The sequence below is a fragment of the Sus scrofa genome, chromosome 13 (assembly GCF_000003025.6).
Source record: "Sus scrofa isolate TJ Tabasco breed Duroc chromosome 13, Sscrofa11.1, whole genome shotgun sequence".
In the NCBI taxonomy this organism is placed as follows: domain Eukaryota; kingdom Metazoa; phylum Chordata; class Mammalia; order Artiodactyla; family Suidae; genus Sus; species Sus scrofa.
In genome coordinates this window covers 132808855-132824423 of record NC_010455.5, presented here as the reverse complement: position 1 = coordinate 132824423, position 15569 = coordinate 132808855, and the positions used below count along the sequence as shown (strand labels likewise).

Below are 15569 nucleotides of genomic sequence, written 5' to 3'. Positions count from 1 at the left end.
GTGTAGGTTTTGTTTGGTTGCTTCACTAACCATTTAATTTTCTTAAGTAGACTCCACACAGAGGATTCCATTTATGTCTCTATGTAAAAGAAGATGTAGAAGTCACACTACTTTTTTCTAAACAGTAACCCTACTAAATAAAACATTCTTAGATTTAATGTTGATATAGAAAAACAATTAAAAATGGTTTTCCCTTTTTTATTTCTTCAGAGGAATTCGATTTGATCATGCATTTGGACCTTAAAACTCAAGAACTTAGAAATTCAAGTGTAAAAAATGTCCATCAGTCTAAACAAAAAAGGCAAATGCTGGCAAATTTTGAAGACTGGTGACAGATATATAGCAGTTCCCTACACTGTTCTCTCTGTTGTTGTGTTTTCTAAAGTCTGTAAAAATGCTAAATTAAAAAAAAAAAATTATTCAGGTATATTGAATGATCTTCTTCAAAGTCTTCTCTAATACTAAAACTAATTTAGTAGACTCAATTTACCAGGAAGTTGACAGTATACACTAATTTGAAAGTAGCCTTCAAATCACATCAAAAGTTACTCTTGGAGTTCCCGTCGTGGCGCAGTGGTTAACGAATCCGACTAGGAACCATGAGGTTGCGGGTTCGATCCCTGCCCTTGCTCAGTGGGTTAACGATCCCGCGTTGCCATGAGCTGTGGTGTAGGTTGCAGGCGCGGCTCGGATCCCGAGTTGCTGTGGCTCTGGCGTAGGCCGGTGGCTACAACTCAGATTCAACCCCTAGCCTGGGAACCTCCATATGCCGAGGGAGCAGCCCAAGAAATAGCAAAAAAAAGACAAAAAAAAAAAGTTACTCTTATTGATCCATAGATATAAAGCTGTAACTACTTTGAAGTTACAGAGGAAAAGACTGTAAAACAATGAACTATATGTCCTACTTTAACATGACTAATAAAGACTCATTTTATTCTTACAATTGAAGAGGACAATTTTCTAGTTCAGTGGTTGGTACACATTTCAAGGAACCTCGAGGAGAGGGCTAGAGGCAGGTCACCCTATTTTACACATCGGAGATTGTGTACAAAATACCAGATTTTTCTTTTAAAAAGGGTCTAGTTACTTTTTAGAAAAAGCCTTAAAAACCACTGTTCCGCAGCACCCACATGCTACAGTTAACAGTGACTTAGAAAAGATTAAATGGCTTGTACTGTATCAATCAATGGCAATATCAGGAAGATAATTCAGCACTGTTGACTATTTGTGCAGTTCCTTAAAACAATGCACCACTTCAAATTTAAGTTACAGTTGAGAATAAAACTGTTTCAATATTCTTATCTGTAAATTAAGATTAGACAAGATCATCTCTAAGATCATTTTCCAGGTCTGAAATTCTGACTCTGCAAATGCCAAGTTTAAACAGAGGTCTATATTAAGGGAATGGATGTTCTTAAACATAGCAGAACTCTTCAAACATTTTCAGCGACTCCAGAGAAATACAAGTCAAACACAGAAAGAAGCTAAGTGTTTTTCAGTCAATAATTTTTGGATCAAGAAACATTTTTTCAACTTCTTCATCTTTCAAAGCATGGATGTGAAACTCTGTTATCAAAGACCTCTGAAATAATCATACTGAATGTTTTTTTAGTTATTAGATACTTTTGGAAGGGATATTGGCCTAAGTATCAAAATACACAACTCCTTGGATGTTCAAGTTACTGAATGCCTCACAGAGAACCAAATACATCACTCTCTTTAAGTTTAAAATAAATGAATTCAGAGAAACAATAAGTCTAGCTGACACATAATGACCACCAATAAAGTTTTGATTCCCACCTATTAAAGCCTGAAAAAGGTTGCTCTGAAATATGTTAATAACCCGTTCTATGGAACTTCTGAGCTGTCTGTCTTCAGTTTGGCTTAGTTTTGAACGATAGTCTTCCAAAAGGTGTAATGCTCTCTGGGTATCTGAAAAGAATAAAAAAGTCTGATTAAAATTATATATTTACAAGAAAATATTACATGTTAGCTGTGTAGCAAATGATTGTGCAAGACATCTAAACAGTTCCCCAAACCCTCCAAGTCAATCCATGCTATATGATCATGCACACAAATATATTCCCTAGAATGATCCAAAAAAAATTTAAACATGTCACGGTAGATGAACAAAAGGTGAGTAGTTTGTAATAAATGTGTACTAGCAGTCTACCCCATAAAAGATCACTTGATCAAAATATTAGTAATATAGTTTCAGGTGATCTGATATACAAAAGCGGATTATCCACAACTCATCATTATAACCCAAATATTGTTTCAAAATTACTAGCTCTTAGCCAGTCTCCCACATTAGCCCACAAAATAGTGCTTAGTAATAATAAAGCCAAATATTGAAACACCAACACAGAATTTTAAAAAAGACATTTCAGAAAAAAAAGTGAATTGCCTCTCCAGTCACTAGAGAGACACAAGGAAAAAAGTTTGACCAACAATGAGGTGTTTCCATCTTCTGAATGATGTGAGGCTTAGATTCCCGAAGCAGAAAGAGTAGGATTGTGATGTCTTTCAGAATTACACAAACATATTTAAAACAAAATAGACATACGGAAAAGCAAGTGACACCCACAAGAGAGTTCCCACGTAAATTCTCACCTTGCTTCCGGACCGGCATTTTCCTCCAGAATCAGGAAGAGGCACACACCTTTAAAGAACAAAACAAAAAGGAAAGAGAACTAAAGAAGAGAATCGTGGTTAAATTAGCATTTCCCCCTAACTCTCAAATCGAAAACCCCCCAGCCCCATTTGAAAAGCCCACCTGGCAAAGTTTTCCTAAGTGAAAAGAAGAACCTCAAAACCCAGCAGTGTCAGTCAATCTAGAAAGCTTTAAACTACGGTGGGTACCCCTGCAAATTAAGAGCTGACAGAAGCTTCAAAATTCTCCTCGAAAGCTGCTCCCTCTCAAGAGAGCACTAAATGCCCAGACATGGGGCCACCCCTCTCCCGGCAGAAGCGTGCATAGTTCTCACCTACTACTGGAAGGGTGAGGAAGTCGCTCCGACCCTTGGCCCCTAAGCCAGAGGCGGCCGTAAAGCGCTCAGAGAAGGGGCCAGCTGGACTGATCACCCCGCCCTGCCCGGACCCCTCCTCTCGCTTGCCTGTCTCCAGCTCGCTTCCTCCGAGCTACTCCAGCAGGGTCCAGACAGGGAAGCGGCCGCTCTCCGCGACGCCCTCGCGACCCACATGCACACCTCCGCGGGCCCCCACACCTGCGGCGCCGCCACAAAGTTCCTGCCAGTGCCGTGCGCTCCGAGCAGCGGTGCGCTCCGGCCGGTCTCGGGGCGGCTCCCCCGCCCTGCCCCGCTCCACGTCCCCCCGCCCCGCCCGGGGCTCGCGGAGCTAAGCAGAGAGGGGTGAGGGAACGGGGGAGGAGCTCCCCTCGGTTGCCGCACCCCCACGGCCTCTTCCTCCTCCGCCGCCGCCGCCGCTGGTGCCTACTCACTCGCCGCGGCCCGCTAGCCCGCTCGCCCGCTCGGCTCCTGGCCGCCCCACCCCCGGAACCTCGCCTCCTTCCGCGCCCCCAACCGCTCTCCCCCCAAACTTTCCGCCAAGATGGCGGCCCTGAAGCTGAACTGCCGCGCCCCCACGTGACCGCTCTCCCGGCGCTCTCAGCCAATGGGAAGTGAGGAGGCGGCTCGCGCGGAGCCCGGGGCTCTCCGCTGTGCTACCTTTGGGTTGGAAGGGGGAGGAGGGCCTGGAGCGGGGTGGGGAACGCGAAAGGGGCCCGGGGAGCGTCTAAGCAAACCTCTTCGTTTAAAGGGGGAGGCCATCGAAGTGGCTCTGAGGACAAAGGAGTTGACAAACAGACTCTACAGGTGGTCTGGGGGGCCTGGAAGAGCCCGCCTCTACCCCTCCTTCTCTTCGCCCAAACCCGCCGGTGTGTCCAGCGTTTCTAAGCAAGTGGCGCGCCAGGCCCGGAAGGGTCAGGGTGTGGAAAGACCTAACCTCACCTACACCAGATCCAAGACACACATTCCGAGACATCCTTTAATCTCACTAAGCACGTGCTGTTTTCAATTCCTGGGCAGGAGATAGTACTTGGAGCCCCCGGAGGTGGATCCCCAACCTGGAAAAGCGTGCTCGGGGAGGGGTCGAATCCGCCACCCACCCACCGCAGGAGGGAGGAAAAGGAAGGAGTTTGGGCGGGGGGGCGCGCCGTCTCTGCACTCATACACTTTGTAATAATTTTTTTAAAGTTACTATTAGTCCCTCAGTAAAAGTTGGGGGGGGGACTGAAAGAAGGGCAGGTAAAATAGGGATATTCGTTAATTTGATAGGAATTTGAGGGTTTTATTGGAGCATTTTTAAGTCTATGTGATTAATTCCAAGTATAAAGGCATTTAAGAATGGGAAGAGAAAATTCGTTCTTTTTCACTCACTCATTCATTCCCCCTTGCCTGCAACCTCCGCCTAGTCATCAGCCCCAATCTCTGGCGGCGCCTTTAATAGCTCACCTGTAGCTACCGCAGCCGAGCCGCAACTTGGCAGGCACGGCTAGTTTAAGTTTCGATTACACCTGGGAGCGGGACTATGGGAGGGCCGGGACCACGCTCCCTGCCTGAGCCACTCAAGTTGTCGAAAGAGAATCCGGAAAACCTCTCTAAGTCACTCCCAGATCTTCGAGCCTCTTCCGCGTAACAGGGACCTACCTCCCTGCTCTGAGGTGCAGAGAGAAGAATCTGCTTAAGTTTGCCCAGAATTAGTGACAAAACTGGAAATACAGAGATCATGTCTTTCAAATCGAAAGTCTCTTTCCAGCAAACCTGATAGCCTTTCACTGAGACAGTACCCTTGGGCCAATAAAGGGAAGTCCGGGGAGACTTGTAGTGTAACAGTTGTTTAGAGGTTTGCTGACCACAGAGTTTCACTTTTGGAATGCACCTTGGAATCCTAACTTGACCCACTCTCTCAGTTTAAGATAAGGAAACAGAGGTCCAGGGTAGGGAAGCAATTTGCCCAAGAATATAGGCTAATCAGCGGCAGCAGCCCAGAATTAGCTCACCTAGCTCCAGTCCAGGGCTCCTTCCACTGCGATTTTTGACAACTTGATAGTAGTATGCTGGTACTGGCAGCAAATCTATGGTCTCCTGCATCATGGAAGTTTGAGCAACAGGTAAAGCAACACTACAAAGAAGAAATGGGATGGAAAAGCAAAAGGAAGCTCTTAAAAGTAAGGAGCTTAAATAGAGGGATTTTTGAAAATAGTAAAATGGTGGGGAGAGTTAATAGTGAAAATGGCTGATGGCTATCAAGACTTCATTGAGGAACTGCGAATGAAAGGGTTCCATTTAAGGAACTATTCTAAGAATGGAATATCTTCAGAATTTAGGAGAAGGAGGAAGGGATTTCACCCACTGTTCATCCATTGTTCAGGAAATGGAGATAAAAACAGAGATCCAAGCCCTGCTCTCAGGACCCACAGCCTAATAACAAATGGATAAAGGCCAGTGCAGGTTTTTCCAGGGGCCGCTGAAAAGTCAAAAACAAAATTTGTACAAGTTCTCAATGTCTTCCTAGTCCTCCCCTAAAAACAAAGAGGAGGGGGAGAAGGAAAAGGAGACGAGGGCACAAAGCCCTTCCTTCTTGTCATCTCCTAGCCCTATGTGGTCAGCTGTGTCCAGAATGGACATGAATGCAGCTAGCCCTTGTTCCACCACTGGGGGTGAAGACAAGTTCAGGCTCAGAATGAGGGGCCTTTAATCTTTATTCCTCCTTTCTATCCATCCGTACGTATCACTTACCTAGAGCTGCATAACAAATTCCTTAAAGCTTAGCAGCTTAAGACTCAGTTCCTCAATAACTAAAACAGCAATAAACATCATCTCACAGTTTCTGTGCATCAGAATTTCAGGAGAGCCTTAGCTGGATGGTTCTGTTGTGGTCTCAAGAAACTGTAGTCGAGTTGTCTACCAGGACTACAGTCATCTGAAAGCTTAACTGGGATTAAAGGAGGCTCTTCCAGTATGGGTGTATGGCTATTCCAATATGCCAATTCTGACTGTTGACAGGAGGCCTCAGTTTCTCACCAAGAAGTTTTGTCTTTAGAGTTTGAATGTCGTCATGACATGGTGGCTGGCTTCCTCCAGAGCAAGTTTTCCAAGAGAGCAAGGCAACAGCCACAACATCTTTCATGACCTAATCTCAGAAGTAACATTCCATCATTTCTGTAATATCCTCTTATTGGTTACTTAGGTCAGCCTCAAGATACCAGGAGGTAAGAATCATGAAGTGCTTTCAAAGACGCTGGCTACCACATTACATACAGCAATGGCATCTGGACTTTTCCAAACAGCTTTTATTTCCTTGAAGTCTTCCTTATTTTATGCAGGGTGCAGCTGCCATCCGCTAAGATCCAATACAAGATCTGACTATTTTCCAACCTCCTCATTAAAAATAATAATAAAAATGGGAATTCCCATTGTGGCTCAGCAGAAATGAATCTGATTACACTAGTCAGTGACCATGAGGTTGCAGGTTTGATCCCTGGCCTCGCTAAGTGGGTTAAGGATCCGGCATTGCTGTGAGCTGTGGTGTAGGTCTCAGAAGTGGCTTGGGTCCCACATTGCTGTGGCTGTGGTGTAGGCCAGCAGCTGTCGCTCCAATTCAACCCCTAGCCTGGGAACTTTCATATGCCGTGGGTGCGACCCTAAAAAGCAAAAACAATAATAATAATAATTATATATATATGTATGTATTTTTTCCCAGCTCCTAGTTAACTTGCCTTTCAAATAGCTTAAAAGGCTTAGGAGTCAAAGGACCACAGGGAAAGTCTCAAATCTCCCATTCTTCAATAGAAATGTCAGAGATTTGATTCTCAAAAAATATTGTTTCTCAGTTTTAACCTCCTCTTCCCAATAATCCTTCTACCCAAGCCACCCTTAGAGCTTCACATCTCTGTCTCTGTCCTCTGCCCCATCCAGGTGCCCAGGCTAATTTCTGTAAAGGTACTTGGGTTCTGCCAGACTCTACTGCATCTTTTGCTCTCACTCTGGCAGAGTGGCAGTGTGCTGCCTATGCCAAAGCAATCACTAAGAGGAAAGGACTTGATGCTGTCAAAAACACTTATGCCAACTTGGGCTGCCATAAGAGGAACAGCGCTGAGAATGATGGTAGTGACCCTGCTGGTTTAGACCTCCAGGAAGAGCTCAGGGAGCATTTCTTGGCAGCACACCTTAAGAAGGATCTAGATTAATCAGCATCTGGAAAGAAGAGAGACCCAGAGCAATCAGGGATGTGAAACCTAACCCGAAGGGGAACAATGGAAGAATTTAGGGTCATTTCTCTCAAAAAAGAGAGGGCTTTAGGAAGCTTGACTTTAATCTTCAAACAGGCTTAGACTATGTATCCAGGGGACAGGACTAAAACTAAAGGATGAACATTGTAAGAGCACAAAAGTTTCTTCTTTAATGAAATGTGTCAGAAATGTCCAAAATTCCAAAGACTGTCCTGAGGTGGTGGGAGTTTCCCATCAAGCTGAGGCTGAAAGAGTCCAGCCAGAATTTTTTTTGTCACAGGGAGGTAGATACCTGGGACAGAAGACTGGGTCTTTGACCTTCGAGACCACAGTTCTAAGCGCTTGAAACATCTGCCCCTACCATAGTATTAGTTCCATTTTATCTAGAATCCATTCTGTCTAGTTTAGGCAGTAATGAGACTGACCTCCTTCTGCAAAGATAATTCTTACCAGAATAAAAGGTACAAGTTAAAACCAATTCCCTTTAAAGTGTGGACAGTTGCCCACCTCCATGACAATTAGGCACTGAACTCAGGCCTCAAGTTTCTATATTATGCTGTAATGGGTTCCTAAGTGGGGATTGGCTAACAACTTCTCCCATTTAAACTGTATTTATACTGCTATAGCCCTTCACATGGTATTCAAAGACAGATTTAACTCATTGTAGTCTCTCATAGAAACCTATGAGATAAACTTACTACTTATGATCTCCTACTTTGCAGAGGAGAACACTGAGGAAGAAGGAAATAAATAACCCAGTCCAAGACAGCACAGCTAACTGACAATTAGTTCATTGTTTTTTTCCATTAGACTATGTTGCCTTTTCTCTGCTTGACTCTTTCTTACAACAAACCAACCAACCAACCACTGTGTATGTGCTGGGGCAGGCAGCAGGTATGTGAGACAGATTGGAGATAGAGTCATAAAGATAGAGAGATACTAAAAGAAAAGAAAGGAGAGACACAGAGAGATTCTGATAATAAAACTCAAGCAATAGGCTAGTGTGCTACCTATTGATAATATTTTCGAATGCTTTTAACAGTGGAAATAATTTTGATGCAAATAGGAGTGTCACCTCTGACCACAAAGAAATAAATATCCACACCCTAATCATATGTTTAGACTAAATAAAGTGTTGTGTTTTTTTTTAATGCAAGGGGTTTATTTAAAACGCTCTGTTGCTTCCTTCTCTCCTTCCTTTACCCTGACAAGTACCCTTGAATATTAATGAGAGGTTTCACAGATATATGGGGCATCCAATCTGGAAGGACCCTGAGCCACCGTTTAGTGCTATCCTCTTATATGACAGACAGAAGAGCTCCCAGACAGTATCAGCACCCAATTATCAAAAGACTTTTCCCTGAAGCAAAATGCTACTTGTATTTCAGGAATGATGAATTTTCCTCTTGGTGGGGAAGGGGAGTGGGAATTAGTAATGTTTTCTAAAGCAACCTTTCTAAGTTTATCCAAAGTTCCCTTTCTACTTTGTGAAAAACTGGAGGGTACTGAGAGAACCTGTAGGATCCCATATTGAAATCCTTAGGCTTATACACAAATCTTTTTACGTGAGACAGCCTTCTCACCCCACTCTCAGTCAAGAGGATTACCCGTGTCTATTCAAAGACACGGGTCTCTGGGTAGGAGCCCTGATCAGATTGTCCTTCAAATTGGAATTTGAAGAAACACTACTAGAATTTTAGGAAGTCATTTGTATTCCATTTCTGAGATGTGGCTTGGCTAATAGAATTCTGATAAGTAAAGGAATCCAAATGTTCTTCATAATTGGACATGGATTGAATCCCAGTGACCAATCTCCTTTAGCACAAAATACTACCACAGATTTCCAGAAGCTTTCTGTGCCAGTCTTTCATTTTTGGGAAATGGCAATGGCTAGAACTGTAATTTTCCTGTTCCTCTTGTTGGGTAACCCCAAATTCTTTTATTATTTCCTTTTATTTTAAGCTCACCAGAACGATGAAGATAAATAATCATTTAAATCTTACTTTCTATTTAAATTTCCTCTAAATTAGATTATTTTCTTCCAAAGGGTAATTTTTCCAACTGAGATTTGTGATCAAAACAACTTCTACTTTTCATAAATAAATTGGGTTACAGTTGAGGAAACTTCCAAATATGCTTTTTTAAAAAAACCTGTAAAACTTCCCCAAGTTGGAAATCATTTCAGATTGCAAATCACCATATGAATAAATGAAGCCAAGTCCAAAGTGGGTGAAAGACAACCAAACAATAACTAAATTAACCAAGAATTAAAACAAGAATTAAATGGGGGAGGGACATTATCAATTGCTTATGAAGATGAATAAAGTAATTTGAGAATAAGGAAGTAGCAGATATTAGGTAAGAAATGTTACCATAATAATTTAGAGAAGGTTGGGTTCAGGGGAACAGAATAAAGCCATGTCTCTATTCATTTTTCTCTCAGAAAATAACTCCCAAAATATTGGAACAAAAAGAAACTTGTTTCTCCATCCTCAATGAAAATAAGAGTGCCTAGTAACCCCCATCAAGACAGAAAGTAGTTGGAGAATTGGTTAAATTCCACTGCTTGGGCTGGGGGTTGGAGGAGTGGAAAATACCAAAAAAAAAAAAAAAAAAAACCAAAGGAAAAAAACAAGTAGGGAAAAAAATGTGTGTGTATGTGTGTGTGTGTGTGTGTGTGTGTGTGTGTGTGTGTGTGTAAGAGAGAGAGATGGGGCATTCCCTTGGTGGGTCAGTGGTTAACAAACCCGACTGGGATCCATGAAGATGCAGGTTTGATCCCTAGCCTCGCTCAGTGGGTTAAGGATCCAGAGTTGCTATGAGCTCTGGTGTGGGTCTCAAAGGTGGCTTGGATCCTGCGTTGCTGTGGCTGTGGTGTAGGCCACCAGCTGTAGCTCCCATCTGAACCCTGGCCAGGGAATTTCCATGTGCTGTGAGTGCAGCCCTGGAAAAAAACAAGCAAACAAACAAAAATATTTTTTTAAAAAGAGAGATGTATGAACATATTGATTCTGTATGGTAAATACAAGATCGTTCATTCTATTTATCCTCTGTATTTTTGTAAATATTTGAAATGTTTGTCTTTTTTTTTCCTCTTTTCCTTTTAGGGCTGTTCCTACAGCACATGAAAGTTCCCACACTAGCGGCTGAATTGGAGCTGCAGCTGCAGGCTTATGCCACAGCCACAGCAACACAAGATCTGAGCTGCATCTGCAACCTATGCCTCAGCTTGTGGCAACACAGGATACTTAATCCACTAAATGAGGCCCGGGATCAAACCCCAATCCTCACAGACACCTATGTTGAGTTCTTTACCCACTGAGCCACAATTTTAAGATTAAAAATTTAAAACTAAAAAAAGCAGGTACAATTCTCTTGAAGAACCCTAAAAGAGCCAAAGAAATAGACATTCCAGATACCATTGAAGATGAGGTACAGCTAGGTATGGTGGGGTGGGAGCTGAAAAAAGGAAAATGGCTAAATACCTACACAAGGAGAAGTTAGATGCTAGGTTCCCACACACTCAGGTAGTGACCATCTTCTCCTATTACTCCAAACGATAAGAGTTTTATTCACTGGAGAAAAACAGAGGTTTTAAATTTGGGGACACTAGACACAGAAGAAGGTGGTGGTGAGTTACAGTAGTCAAGACAAGAAACCTGAGTTCCCATCGTGGCTCAATGCTTAACGAACCCGACTAGCATCTATGAGGATGCAGGTTTGATCCCCGGCCTCGATCAGTGGGTTAGGCACCTGGCGTTGCCGTGACCTGTGGTGTAGGTTGCAGACACGGCTCACATCCCACGTTGCTATGGTTGTGGCATAAGCCGGTGGCAGCAGCTCCAATTCACCCCTAGCCTGGGAGTCTCCATATGCCATGGGTGAGGCCCTAAATAGACAAAAGACCAAAAGAAAAGGAAACCCCCCCCCAAAAAAAACCCAGGAAACTAAGGGAAACCTGCACACTGAACACAGAGATTCCTCCTCAGCAGCCCCTTCCTCTTCCTCGATCCAGGAGCCATAGCTGGGCAGATGTTCTTCAGACAAAATTTTTATTAAAAAAACAGGATTGCCCAAGAAAAAATCACCAATAGATATAGTTGGCCTCTAAAAATTAGGCTAAACCATCAGAAAATCAAAACTACAATGAAATACAGCTTAACACCCACCGGGATGACTGTAATTAAAAAGACACATCGGAGGTCCCGTTGTGGCTCAGTGGTTAACGAACCCGACTAGGAACCATGAGGTTGCGGGTTCGATCCTGCCCTTGCTCAGTGGGTTAAGGATCCGGTGTTGCCGTGAGCTGTGATGTAGGTCCCAGACGCGGCTCGGATCAGCGCTGCTGTGGCCCTGGCGTGGGCCAGTGGCTACAGCTCCGATTCAACCCCTAGCCTGGGAACCTCCATATGCCGTGGGAGTGGCCCAAGAAAACGCAAAAAGACCAAAAAAAAAAAAAAAAAAAAAGACACATCTGTTAAGATACACCTATTATTATAAAAAGTGCTACTTAGGATATGGATCAATCAGAACCCATATACATTCCTGGGGGCAGAATGTAAAATGGTGGAGCCACTTCAGAAAAGTCTGGCAGTTTCTCAAATGGTTAAACACAGAGTTATTATATGGCACAACAATTCCCCTCCCAAGTATACACCAAAGAGAATTGAAAACATATCTACACAAAAACTGTACACAAATGGTCATAGCATCAGTATCCACAACAGCCCAAAAGTGCAAACAACCTAAAAGTCCATGAACTGATGAATGGATTAATAAAATATGGTTTATCTATACAGTGTATTATTTAGCAATAAAAAGAAAAGAAGAAATGATATATACATATAATATACATATATATTATATATAGTTGTGCTCTTTGAAAATATTAAAAGAAGTCAGTTATATAAATGACCATATATTGTATGTTTGCATTTATATGAAATGTCCAAAATAGGCAAATCTATACACACAGAAAGGATATTAGTAGCTGCCTGGGTTTGAGGGTTATGGTTGATGGCAGAAGGCTAAGGGGTAAAGCCTGTTGTGGCTCGGTGGGTTAAGAACCTGACTAGTATCCATGAGGATGCAGGTTCAATCCCTGGCCTCACTCAGTGGGTTAAGGATCCAGCACCACCACAAGCTGTGGAGTAGGTTGCAGAAGCAGCTCAGATCTGGCCTTGCCGTGGCTGTGGTGTGGCCCAGAAGCTGCAGCTCTGATTTGAACCCTAGCCTAGGAACTTCCATATGCCACAGGTAAGGCCCTAAAAAAAAATCCCTTCTCATGTACACAGAACTTCCAGTAAGCTCAGTTTTCACCAGAAAGAGGGTACCAGGGAGACATTTGGGTAATGTCTCCATCATGAAGGATGGAGACAAAAAATAGTCAAACTAAGGGGGAAAAAAAACTCAAAGAAAACAGGAGCTCAGATGAAAGGAAAACAGGGAAAATCAAGAAATTATCATTGACATCCTCAGAGAAGATACTGAATCGATGAAGTGGAAACTATAAACAAAAAGGTAGAAAAGAATTTAAAATTAAAAATTTGGGGGTTCCTGTTGTGGCCCAGGGGTTAAAGAACCCAACTAGCATCCATGAGGATGCGGGTTCGATCCCTGGCCTCCTAAGTGGGTTAAGGATCCAGCATTGCCGTGAGCTGTGGTGTAGGTTGCAGACATGGCTCGGAACCCGCGTTTGCTGTGGCTGCGGTGTAGGCCAGTGGCTGAAGCTCCAATTCAACCCTTAGCTTGGGAAACTCCACATGCCTCGGATGCGCCCCCCAAAAAGCAAAAGACAAAAAGTAATAGTAATAAAAATTACAATTAAATGAAAAATTTGAAAACAAAATGCAAAACCCAATAAAAGTTTGGAAGATAAGGTCAAGTAAATTGCCAGAAAGAAAGAAAAAAGGGAAAAAAGATGAAAAACGAGAAAGAAAATATAGGCAAATGAGAAGTTTGGTAAACAAGAATCATCAAATAATAGATATTCCATAAGAGAGGCCAAGGGAGAAAATTGAGTAAATAATATGACATTAACAAAATAAGGGAAAGAAACTAATAAATAAAGCAAGAAATTTATCAGAATTGAAAGACAAGAATCTACACATCAAAAAAGGCCTACTGATCATCAAGATTAATGAAGGTAAAAAGACCCACCCAAACTACATTATTATGGTATTTTATTTTATTTTTTTATTACTCAATGAATTTATTACATTTATAGTTGTACAATTATCATCACAATATTATAGTATTTTATAGTATTTTAGAATGTGGAAAATGTAACGTAGATCCTGAATGCTTCCAGAGAGAAAGAACAGTCCACATACTAAGAATTGGAAATCAGACTGGCATCAGAATTTTAATAACTTTGGAAGTTAGAAGATAGTTAAACAATGCATTTAAAATTCTAAGGAAAATTTACTTTTCCTCAGGATCATATGTCTAACCAGATTACCACTCTGGGTAAAATTTAAAAACAATTTTTTTTCACTATCTCAAAAAATTTATCTCCCATGCATGATTTCTCAAGAGGCTTCTAGATAGATGTGCTTCAGCAAAACAAGGACATAAACCAAAACAGGAAATGTGGGAGCCAAGACACAGGATCAAACGTGGAATAGATGAAAGGAATTCCCAGGATTCTGGCTGAAGACAATTTCAGGACAACAGCTGTGGGGCAGGATTTTGAAAGGAAACAGTACAGATTAGAAGGTTGGAGGACCTCAGGATCAATGCAGTCTAAAACAGACATGGAACTGGTAAACTAATTGATAGTTTTGATTACATGGAAAATTTTATCAAAAATTTTTCAGAGCTGTTGGAGGGGTTGGGAAAACTTAAGATGTTGGAAGAAAACTAAACAAATGAAAAACATCTATTAACTCCAGGAAAATAAGTTATGTAAGAAAGAAAATATTGGAGTTCCTATTGTGGCTCAGCAGGTTAAAGACCTGACATTGTCTGTGTGAGGATGCGGATTCAATCCCTGGCCTTGCTCAATGGATTAAGGATCCAGTGTTGCCATGGCTGTGGCATAGGCCATAGCTGCAGCTCCAATTCAACCCTGGATGGGGAACTTCCATATGCTCCAGGTGCAGCCTTAAAAAGAAAAAAAACAAAACAAAACAGAGGAAAGAAAGGAAAGGAAAAGAAGGAAGGGAGGAGGGAGGTGGAAAGGAAGAAAGAAAATATCACTATGTACTATTTGGCTCAAAAGTATAATGTTGCTGTAGTCCTAGTAATGAAAACATAATATAGTAATGAAAACTAATTTAACATAAACAAAAAAGAGAGATAGAATTTTTTTTTCTTTTTTTTCTTTTTAGGGTCACACTGTCAGCATATGGAAGTTCCCAGGCTAGGGGTTGAATCAGAGCTGCAGCAGCTGGCCTACACCACAGCCACAGCAACATGGGATCTGAGCCGCATCTGTGACCTACACCATAGCTCATGGCAACGCTGGATCCTTAACCCACTAAGCAAGGCCAGGGATCCAACCTGCATCCCCATGGATACTTATTGGGTCCATTAACCGCTGAGCCACAACAAGAGCTCCAAGAAATACACTTGTAAGAGCGGGATAGCCATCAATAAGTCAACGGTTTCAGATAAATCATACATAGGTAATAGAAAGTTAATTGATGATTTCAACTACCAAATAACATAGAAAAAATTCCAGAAGAAACAGCTAAAAGAATTGAAGATTTTTCTCCAGAGTAGGATGGAAACAGTAGAAGGGTGAGGAGATGACAAAGAACTTGTATTTTTTTATTATTGCTGTAGAACTTTTAGCAGTTTTACTTTTAAAAACTATTTGCATGAAATAATTCTATCAAAAATAAAGATCATTTTAAAAATTATTAGAGAAATTAGGTGATGCACATTGAACCCTTAAGCAAAATTCCATTGCTAAATGTAAACGTAAGGAATCTGATAACTCCACAGTTGCTGCTGGAGACCGAAATGGCCGGAGGGTGTGGTCATTATGAAGCCAAAATGACAAGAGTGCATTCTTTTCTAGGGGGCCTTTAATATTTTCTCCAGAAAATTTTAAATATGGTTCTGCTTGTAGATAATTTTATATACTTCTCAGAACCTTTCCAACTTAATATGTGTGTGAGTGCCTAGGATTTCTGGAAACAAATAGAAGACACTTCATTTCTGCCCCCCCATCACAAGTAAAATCACTGCTTATTAGCATCCAGTATTAAAATATTAGCATGCCTTAGCTTATTTGCTGATGCTTTTTTAAGGGTTTATTTTATTTTATTTTATTTTTTGTCTTTTTGCCTTTTCTAAGGCCACTCTCACA

General features: G+C 41.9%; 1 protein-coding gene across 18 annotated transcripts in view; it reads right to left on the bottom strand.

Moving 5' to 3' along the window:
* DLG1 (discs large MAGUK scaffold protein 1) overlaps positions 1-4493 on the bottom strand; it is a 264950-nt gene extending 260457 nt beyond the window's left edge. For 8 of the 18 annotated variants that reach the window (XM_021070092.1, XM_021070099.1, XM_021070098.1 and 5 more), the window contains exons 1-3: positions 3117-3499; positions 2614-2662; positions 1801-1932 (exon numbers count right to left, since the gene is read on the bottom strand). In XM_021070092.1, coding sequence (XP_020925751.1) covers positions 1801-1932; positions 2614-2632 — 151 coding nt within the window. In that variant the 5' untranslated portion in view covers positions 2633-2662; positions 3117-3499. The other 10 variants (XM_021070104.1, XM_021070109.1, XM_021070108.1 and 7 more) reach the window with 7 other exon arrangements.